Source organism: Glandiceps talaboti, chromosome 3 (assembly GCF_964340395.1).
Source record: "Glandiceps talaboti chromosome 3, keGlaTala1.1, whole genome shotgun sequence".
Lineage (NCBI taxonomy): Eukaryota > Metazoa > Hemichordata > Enteropneusta > Spengelidae > Glandiceps > Glandiceps talaboti.
Window position 1 is genome coordinate 18,965,138 of NC_135551.1, and position 10,865 is coordinate 18,976,002.

At 34.5% G+C, this 10,865-nt stretch overlaps 2 protein-coding genes across 2 annotated transcripts in view; one reads left to right on the forward strand and one right to left on the reverse strand.

Annotated features, from left to right (window-relative positions):
• Nucleotides 1-776: 776 nt before the first annotated feature.
• Nucleotides 777-6,269, reverse strand: LOC144433156 (major facilitator superfamily domain-containing protein 8-like). Its single transcript, XM_078121466.1, has 6 exons — nt 6,194-6,269; nt 4,413-4,604; nt 3,393-3,455; nt 2,233-2,432; nt 845-1,108; nt 777-782 (listed from the first exon to the last, which is right to left on the reverse strand). The coding sequence occupies exons 1-6, from the start codon at nt 6,267-6,269 to the stop codon at nt 777-779; spliced, it is 801 nt and encodes a 266-aa protein (XP_077977592.1).
• Nucleotides 6,270-7,045: 776 nt separating this feature from the next.
• Nucleotides 7,046-10,865, forward strand: part of LOC144432538 (mitogen-activated protein kinase kinase kinase 15-like) — a 31,881-nt gene continuing 28,061 nt past the window's right edge. Inside the window, exons 1-2 of the mRNA XM_078120767.1 lie at nt 7,046-7,442; nt 8,535-8,734. Of these exons, the coding sequence (XP_077976893.1) occupies nt 7,098-7,442; nt 8,535-8,734 (545 nt within the window). The 5' untranslated portion in view covers nt 7,046-7,097. The remainder of the gene's footprint in view (nt 7,443-8,534; nt 8,735-10,865) is intronic.

The window sequence follows — 10,865 nt, forward strand, 5'->3', positions numbered from 1 at the left end:
AAGTAGAGGTAAATGTACCAAGAATGTACCCCCCCCCCCCCCCCCCCCCCCCTTCCACAACTTACCTCTAAACCAGTTTGGTTGAAGGAAAAGAAAAACTGTGCAGTAAGAAGAACAACAACTTCCTCACGTAAATATTCTGTGAAAAAAATTCCAAACATGAGCGAGTATTATCAATAAGTATAGTATTCATAGACTTGAAATTAAGTAAATCAAATTTTTTAAGTTTCTTATCGTTCTCCGGAAATACCTTGTATAAAATTTCATGAATAGACTAATATTCGACTTGTTGTGACGGAAAAGTTATTTCTCAGGTGTCTGAATCACTCTGAACCTGTTTGAACTGGTTTCAAATGTTCAAATGATCTAAACCAGTCTGAACCAGTTTGAACCAGTCTGAACCAATTTGAACTGGTTTGAGCCAGTTTGAACCAGTCTGCGATAGGAATTTTTAAACATTTGATGGCCAATCATTCCATACATTTCATTTTGAAGGACTTTCCAGGATTGAGTGCTTTGCATTTTTCTGAAGTTATAGAGACAATGACTTTGTTCATTTACCTTTGTATAGAGTCCACTCTCCTGGATAGATATCAGATCCAACTGTTTCAGAAAACTTCTTTATTTCTTCAAACTCTGAATCTGACATAACATTGTGCTGAGGATCATCAATACCAGAAGTCTCTAGATCCACTTGACTATAACTCTGCTCATCTGTGTATGAATACACTCCTGGACATGACTGCACACTACTACCATCAGAAAATTTGTCCCGATTAGTACTATGAATAGAATCTGATAACGATTTTCCTCTCCTCCGTGGTGTGATTGACTGACACATAACTTGTGGCTCCTGCCAGCTGGAGCTGAGATAGGTCGGCAAGTGAGGTGGTGTGTTTGTGATTGAGATATGTAAATGAGGGGACTGAATACTAATCGGAGTTGGTAAATCACCAACGATACTCTGATTGGTAGAGTCATCTAGGTAATCAGATTGGATCTGTTTTTCAGCTATCAACATCCGTTCTTGTTCTTCTACACTTGGCAAGTCAAAATACATGAATATGATAATTAACTCCATTATTACCCACAAAAGAACCATAAAAATCTGTGAAAAAAGAAGAAAAATTATAAAAAATAATAAACACAATGACATTTATAATTATACAGTGGGCCCTCGCTAACTCGCGCCTTGGTAAGTCGCGGATTCGGCTAAGTCGCGGGTGTCACCTTGGATCCCATTTTTTCTTTAGTTTTCCTATTGTTTTCGGAACTCCTCTTTGTGTATTTTTTTAAACAAATGGCACGCCTGCCAATTTCAAACTCGTTAGAATATATAAAATAAATCCCGTTATTCGATGATATAAAAGTCAAAACTGCACTTCCGCAACCCGGAAATTCAACAGCATTTCTTGGCCCTACCATGGCCGAATATATACTGTCATGTTCGTGAAAAGATTGACTGAATATTGAAACTTTGATTTCGTGCGTATCTTTTTAAAAAAAAATGAATATCGCCAATGAACTTGCACTCATAAAAACATGTACAGTACTAGTTTCATCAGCACATTACTGAAGAATGAAGAAAAGCTGACGTGTGACATGTGTTAATGTGGGGTTATGAATATATAATGAGCACCTCGCTAAGTCGCGGCCCTCGCTAAGTCGCGGGTTTCTTGATGGACCCGGACACCCACGAGTTAGCGAGGGTCTACTGTAGTAGTTTTGTGTAGTAATTTTATCATCTGAATAAATAACTGTAGAGTCGATTTGAAAGTTCTTTTCCACTCAAATGAATCACCTTACTAAAGGTTCAGTGTATTAATTCATGTACACACCCAATGATTTGTCTTTCTTCTGATGAAGTGTATTTATTCATATGTAAGGGCCAAATGTAGAAATGATTTGCGTTACCCCAGGTGAAGTGTACTTATTCATATGCTGGGGCCAATGTAGGACTCCAATGGACTGTGTTAACCAAGGTGAATCAATGTACTTCTCCATATACCCGAGCCAAATGTAGGTACCCAATGGTTGTATTAATCAAGGTGAATGTGTACTTATCCATATACCAGGGCCAAATCTACGTGTCCAGTGGTATGTGTTACCCTAGGTGAAGAGTACTAGTTATTCATATGCCGGGGCCAAATGTTGAAATCCAATGGTTTTAACCAATGTGTTATAAAATATTCATGTATCAGAGCCTATCAAAACATTCAGTGATTGGCTTACCCCAGGTGCAGTATATTCATTCACATGCCAGGGCCCAATATAGAAATCCAAGGAATCTAAAAAGATATTCAATCCTGGTCCAAACAACAACCCTAGCTCCCTTGCTACCATGGCAACAGTTATTGCAGCTGTTCTTTCTTCTTCTGTTGTTGTCTTGGCAATGTGAGCAAATATAGCAGAGCTACAACCTGTTCCAATACCTGTTGGGATCAAGATAGAATCATCTATGTATTTATTTATGAAGATTTCTTTCAAAGAGTGGGCAAGGGATATTTTTGTCTTTTTCTTATTTTTTGTAAACATAAAAGCAAACATTGCAAACATTTTATTTCATTTAATGTCCACTTTACTCCATAACCACCAATTTCTATTATGTCGTAATTGGTTTAAAATTATCATTTTCTATACACACTTTGTATACACACTTTGTAAAAAAAATTATCAAAATGATGTACATACATGTGACCATTACTTTTCTTTTTAATGTTTATCAATTTAATGTACATATAATTGAGATTTTTCATGTTTTTTGACTTGCTCAAGTCACCGAGGTTTATTTATTCTTTCTTTTGAATAAAATAATTTTTGAAATTAAACATAACAGCTGGGTGAACACATAAGCCCAGCCTTGGGGCCTTACTAGTATTTGGAAAAAATTGAATCCAAAATTGTCCTTAATAACAGTGAATAACAAAGTCAAAACATGTCAAGATTATGAGATTCAAACAAATGAATAAAAATATGTCTCAAATCAAGGGCCTGGTGCCAATCTAGGCATACATTGTAAAAACGTGACTATCATTCTGTACATCACCTTTCATTTTTTCATAAAATGTTCCTTTAAAACCAGTCTCTCCCCCTTCCCCCTCCCCCTCCCCAAACTCATAATTCTCTGACTATTGGTCGTATGTATCAAAATACTGCTTAGTGCTAGCTTGGCAAATACAGTCTTGTTTTACTGATGACGACTAGATGTTCACAAATTTGATAAAAATTATATTTTTTGGCTTTGAAGTAACTGTCTTGTTGGATATATTTATTCTCTTTTTTTAGAAAAAAAATGAATCAAATACTTTATACTGAATTTTTATTTTTGAAATTTGTGTGTGCATTCACTTTTAGGTGAACTTTGAACTCTAAAAGGTGAAAGGTCACTGTACCTGCAACTAGTCTGCTAGCAAGTATGAAATACTTGGAAATGCCAACAAAGTACATGAAATTACCTGTAAATTCAAGAAAAAACACTTCAAAGACTTAAAATTGAAGATTTACAATTTTAAAAGAGATGTTGTATTGAGTAAATTCTAATACAGTACATGAAATTACTTGTAAAATAATTCAAGTGTTGAAGTAGAGAAGTGATTCATTCAGTGAAATGATATCTCATTGAAGAACACTTCATTGCTCTATTGTAACACTAGAGGGAGCAATTCATTAGAATGGTCTATAGACCAAGACAAGTTAGAAAACAATCATTGCTCTATTGTAACACTAGAGGGAGCAATTCATTAGAATGGTCTATAGACCAAGACAAGTTAGAAAACAATCATTGCTCTATTGTAACACTAGAGGGAGCAATTCATTAGAATGGTCTATAGACCAAGACAAGTTAGAAAACAATCATTGCTCTATTGTAACACTAGAGGGAGCAATTCATTAGAATGGTCTCTAGACCAAGACAAGTTAGAAAACAATCATTGCTCTATTGTAACACTAGAGGGAGCAATTCATTAGAATGGTCTATAGACCAAGACAAGTTAGAAAACAATCATTGCTCTATTGTAACACTAGAGGGAGCAATTCATTAGAATGGTCTATAGACCAAGACAAGTTAGAAAACAACCATTGCTCTATTGTAACACTAGAGGGAGCAATTCATTAGAATGGTCTATAGACCAAGACAAGTTAGAAAACAATCACTGCTCTATTGTAACACTAGAGGGAGCAATTCATTAAAAAAGGTCTATAGACCAAGACAAGTTAGAAAACAATCATTGCTCTATTGTAACACTAGAGGGAGCAATTCATTAGAATGGTCTATAGACCAAGACAAGTTCGAAAACAATCATTGCTCTATTGTAACACTAGAGGGAGAAATTCATTAGAATGGTCTATAGACAATAAAAACTACAAAAAGCCAAAACATCTTATATGAAATGATTTTCCAATTAAGAACTCACCAGCAATTTCCCACAGATTTGAAAAGAGGATAATCATCTTTGTTTTATTTGTTTTATCATACCATACTCCATAGATTGGTGCTGTCAACAGACCTGTTAAACTAAACGCTGATAGACATAGTCCAAGAAAATAAGGTTCTGCATCGTATGGATCAGATGAAATGTAGGCCCAGATGGTTGGCAAGATGACGGCTACGAAAACAGAAGTAAGATAGAATGACATATGTGAAGATTTGTGATATGGTCTTAATTTTGTCAAGACATATTCAATTTTCAATTTTCTCATTCTTGGATAAATTGTATAAAATGAAATAACTTTCAGAAAATCTCCTGTGTTACAGCATCGTTAAATGATTACGGTCAGTGAAACATACATGATCAATGTATCCAATTTCTCTAATGCTATGTAAGCATACATAGAAACATCTACATAAGTATAGCGCAAGTAAAATTTGGCAATTATGACTATATACTTGGCAATTTTTACTTATTAATAACTAGTTTACTATGGAAACTGTTATGCAGATAATGACAGCAAGGGTTCCAGGTAATACAGACATATATAGCATGGAATCTAAGCTGTACCGTAGAACAGGACAGTATGGATTCCTATACTGTAGAACAGAACAGCATGGATTCCTATACTGTAGAACAGAACAGCATGGATTCCTCTACTGTAGAACAGAACAGCATGGATTCCTATACTGTAGAACAGAACAGCATGGATTCCAGGCTATACTGTAGAACAGGACAGTATAGATTCCAGGCTATACTGTAGAACAGGACAGCATGCATTCCAGGCTATACTGTAGAACAGAACAGCATGGATTCCAGGCTATACTGTAGAACAGGACAGTATAGATTCCAGGCTATACTGTAGAACAGGACAGCATGCATTCCAGGCTATACTGTAGAACAGAACAGCATGGATTCCAGGCTATACTGTAGAACAGGACAGTATAGATTCCAATACTGTAGAACAGAACAGCATGGATTCCAGGCTATACTGTAGAACAGAACAGCATGGATTCCTATACTGTAGAACAGAACAGCATGGATTCCTATACTGTAGAACAGAACAGCATGGATTCCAGGCTATACTGTAGAACAGAACAGCATGGATTCCTATACTGTAGAACAGAACAGCATGGATTCCAGGCTATACTGTAGAACAGGACAGTATAGATTCCAATACTGTAGAACAGAACAGCATGGATTCCAGGCTATACTGTAGAGCAGAACAGCATGGATTCTAGACTATACTGTAGAACAGGACAGTATGGATTCAAGGCTATACTGTAGAACAGGACAGTATAGATTCCAATACTGTAGAACAGAACAGCATGGATTCTAGACTATACTGTAGAACAGGACAGTATGGATTCAAGGCTATACTGTAGAACAGGACAGCACAGATTCCAAACTATACTGTAGAACAGAACAGCATGGATTCTAGACTTTAGTGTAAAGTGGGACAGCATGGATTCCTATACTGTAGAACAGGATAGTATGGATTCCAGGCATACTGTAGAACAGAACAGTGTGACAGGTCCTTACATAACACAGCTATACAAATGTAAATATAATTCAATGCATATAATCTACTGTAGACATGTTGTGGTGTGACACATTAGACTATACAGTGGAGTTTACACACATACCTCATTTAAATTCCTCTAAGTTCAATAAAATGGTCCTAGGTACAGATATCACAGATATCTCTCAATGTTGGCTAACAATCAAAATAGTATAAATGTTACTATTTTTCACAGACACCTTACCATATTCAATACTTCCAAGTAAAAAGAAAATACCAGTTGATATTTTGGTCAGAAGTTTCTTAGTCTTCAGTTTCATACTGTCTGCATTGTGGTTGTACACTTTGGGATTATCAAGGTCAAAGTTCACATATGGTCAAAGGTCATGTATCTTCAGGTGATATATGATTTAGGAGGCACTGTCTGTTCCAATCATCATGGAGATGATATAATAAAAAAGTGTTAATCAATACTAGAACAACATGATGTCACATATTAGCTTATTACTGATGGACCCTGTAGGATATTCAATGGTACTATTGGTAGACACAAAAAATAAAAATAATATTAAAAAAAGAAAAAATCAAAATTATTGCGAAATTAAAACTATCATAGTCTATTTACTACACAGCTAGTTCAGCATATGAACAAATTTTAATGACAATGTCACTGGTATTTAAAAAAAAAATGTTTGAAAGCTGTTTTACCAGTATTTTCATATTTCAGCTGTACAGTACATTTAATAGTATACTATTACTACATCATGCATTACTATACTGTGCATATGTGTGCTGTGAGTGTGATGTAAATGCGCATATTGTGATTGTATGTACAAAGTACTCAAACTGAAATCACGAGAGGTTGAAAAATGCTACCTGATTTCGCGGAAAGGAGTTAATGTACCTACTTCCGTGTATGATGTACCGAAACATTGATACGACTGATAATCATCCAAAATAACTTTTAGTCCAGAAAAGCATCTTGGGAAAACGAGGTCATGGGGTCACCAAGTCCAAGATGGCTGACATTGAGAGTGTATCACTGATTTTGTCGCGAATGTCATTGGAAATAATACCGTTAAAGCTGTGACAAATGCCAAACTACTTGAGAAAAATACTGTTTAAATAGATTCATATACTTTTCAGCAATGGCATCTAAAAACGGCGCGAAACATCGCTCAATTCGAGTTGTTTTGGTCGTGAGTAATCCGAATTCGACGATAACCGAAAGCCTCGTACGAGATGTAGAAGAGGCATGTTCGAAGTCTACAGGCGAGCTGTCTCTGAAGACGATCGCGTTTGAGCATCTTGATTTTGGAGAAACGACTGTTCTTGATACATTCTACAATGCAGATGTGGCGTTTGTGGATATGTCGGTGTTAAGTCACCAATCACCACTGTTCTATCATTTGGGAGTTAGAGACAGTTTTGGTCGTAAGGAGAATGTAGTTTTATACCATCATATAGAAGCTGAAATAATGATGTCGTTAAAGGTAAGTATTTCAATTTATTGGAATTATTTTAGCATGAGTTATTCCATAGTTCATGTAATTCAGATGATATATTTTTTGTGAAAACAGACAGTAGCGTCACGCATTAGTGATGGTAAACACGGAAGCTACTGTATTTATTTAAAATAACGCCACTTGAAAGGTGCGTGTTATGCGATCATTGAGTACAAGAGCTCCAAGCTACAATTTCGAAACTTCAAACTGCTGTAACCACGATAATAATTTTCTGTCTATTGGAAGCTTATTCAGTTCATATGAAGTTTGCACATTTCCCTCCAAAAATATAGATCACAAAATTTTTCATCATCATCAAAATTTAATTTTTAAATAAGAAATGTCAATTTCATAGCCTCAGATAGGCAACAGTGAAGCAATCGTAATGACTAATGTAGTAATGAATATGTAAATTTACCTGGAAGTATAGATGTACAATTTGTTGTAAATCAGCTATTTGAAAGTGTTTCATGAAAATTACTTGCATGTCTTCAAGCAAATGACAATTTGTGAAAGTTTTTCATTTTCATCATAGAGGGAATAAACCCCATCCTTAATCAATATTGCCCTTATATTGTAAGAATTTCAAAGGATACCTGTAGACAGGGGTGAGAGCTGAGTTTATACATTTTTAGGCATTTTTACTTTGTATTCAGAAGGTATTTGCTCTACTAAACTGAAGCATACCTATTAACCATTACTTGCAATTGGCTGAACTTGAACCTGATGATAAGACATAATGATGTAATGGTATATATCATGTATAAAAATTGTTGTGGAAATCCCAGCTATGTGATTAACTTTTCTAACAATGGCAAATGACATTTGTAATCTCATTGAAGGTATGCATTGACTGTGACAAACTAGTCTATCAGTTCAGTTGAGGTTTTTTGTTAAGTATTTTCACTTGAGTAAAAAGTTTATAAACTTTAGCTTGTGCCACTTTCGTACAAATATGTATCGTTTCTACAGTCAGTACACTTTTCTGTAGTCTTATATCAACCATTTATAAAATACTGTATGAAGAGCTCTTGATTTACCACAGTTCATCTTAGACTTTTGATTTTTGGTTTCTTTCAGAATTCCTGTGCCAGTTCCGGCTATGAATTCATTTCATATCAAGCAGACACCAACTTTAAGCTGTATGTGTGTGACTTGGCATGTGTAAGGATGTCACCAGAACTCCACTCGGACGCAAGGAAAGAGCTAGCTTGCAGAGTATGTCCGCCATTGGTTGTCAGATTGAAGAATAAACTGAATGACATTCAAGTCACTTCCAGGTGAGATAAGAAGGGGATGGTACTCTTAGTTTTAACTATATTAAAAACGTATGAAAATTTTGACAAGGTGTAGGAAGTGGTTTGTACAGTTTAGATATCAAATGTACAGTCCTGTTTTAAATGATACCATTTTCAAATGAAGACACAGCTATTTTGTTGCATTTGTGTAGTTGACAAAATTGCACATGAAAACGCAATGATTTGAAAATGCTGCTGAAAGTGGACCATTTTGAAAATGATCTGTTTTCATTCAAAAAAATGGAGTCCATGTAAACATGTGAAAACAAAAAGATATAAAAAAAAAAAACGTCTTGTAAACAACTGGAAACACAACAATTCTAAAACATTCATATTTGACCTCAGGACTGACCTCATAAATGAGTCACACATTAAATGCACTGTTTAAACTGCATTGTCATGTTTGTGTACGTGCAACAGAATATTGGAATTGTTTCAATGAGATATTTATCAAACAGGTTGGAAAATATGATACTAATTAAGTCATGATAGAATGCAAATTTTGTGTCATGATTTGTTTGCAGATATTTCTAACTTTGTTAAATGTAATTTCTAAAATGTTTGTTGTTGTTGTTGTTGTTGTTGTTGTTGTTGTTGTGGTGGTGGTGGTGGTAGTGGTGGTGGTGGTGGTAGTGGTGGTAGTGGTGGTGGTGGTGGTGGTGGTGGTGGTGAACCTGCCTTTCTTTTTGATAAATTCTATAAGAAACAAAAAATATCTGTCAAAGTGAAGAATGTATGATAATATTATGTTAATGTCATAATGATAAATCAAGTTTTTTGAGGTTACAATATTATTGTACATTATTTCTCAGAAATATTTTTTTATTCTTTTGACTGCAATTTTATTGTTTATTTTTTCATATTTTGTGTATTTTGTTCATGAAATCCAAAAAATGAATGGCATTGAAAAATTGTTGAACTTACATATTTGAGTGTTATTTTGATACAGTACAGTAGATATAAATCATATCGTAATGTATGAAAATAGATACTTTATTGAAAACAGGTGGTGAAATGTAACTCTGTTGACAGGGAAAGTTGAGATTTGTGAGATGATAACGATATGTCTGAATTATGAGATGAATGTATTGGACATGTTGTCAACATTTTGTGTCATGTCAATAGTAATGGTTTATAGAAAATGTTGTTGCTTGCCAAAAAACTGCCAAAGTTTTTAGAATGGTGAATCTGGAAAATATTGACAAATGGCTCGCAAAAATCTCTATTTTGGGTCTGAATGCAATCTTGTATTTATAAATACTGTGAAATATTAAATTTTTGCTTAGAATATATTTTCACCATTTTTGTGGGTGTGGTTTTCTGCTCAAGTAAATTCCCTTGAAAATACCTTTTTCCTGAAAATCAGTGAAAATACGGACTAGGAAAAACTACAAATTCCTCTTTACAGTGAAAATCAAATTTCTGACAATGCAGAATTTGACAGTATATGCTAAACAATTACTTGTTTGTTGAAAAAGAGTTTTTTTGTTGTTGTTATAACAGAAACTTGAGGGGTTGTCAGGTTATGTGAAAATATGCAAAAAATAATGTTGTTCTAGCTAGACATAAATATCCAGTAAGGTTTTGCCATCAGCTAGGACGCCATTCTATCCTTAGGGAAATAAACTGTAGGAAAAATTAGTAGCCCAGAGGACGGAAGGAATTTCAGAGTTATGTTACTGTGGAAATACTCAGACATTTTTGTGTGTGAGAGATTTTGTAGAGACATAAAGTAGAGACTGTAGAAAGAACTAACATTAGAAATATATCCACATGTGTAGTCACATATAATTCATAAAGATCAGAAAATAGAATTTGTGAAAATCTTCAATATTTGACATTGACTTTGAACTCATCAAAGTGTAATTTTACTGAGTTGTTGTGAAGGTTTTCAAACTCTGTTAATCTTTGTTATGATATTTTTGTTATATTGCATAATTATTTTAGTGGGAATATATTCAAATGGGTTGAATGTACAAGTGTCAATTTTATCATAGATAGTTGAGTCTCCTTAGACAATCTATGATTTTATCTACATTCAGCCATTTCAAAAGGGTAATAATTGGAGGATATGCAGCCATATTCATGATAAAAGAGTTTTATAAATTTCACT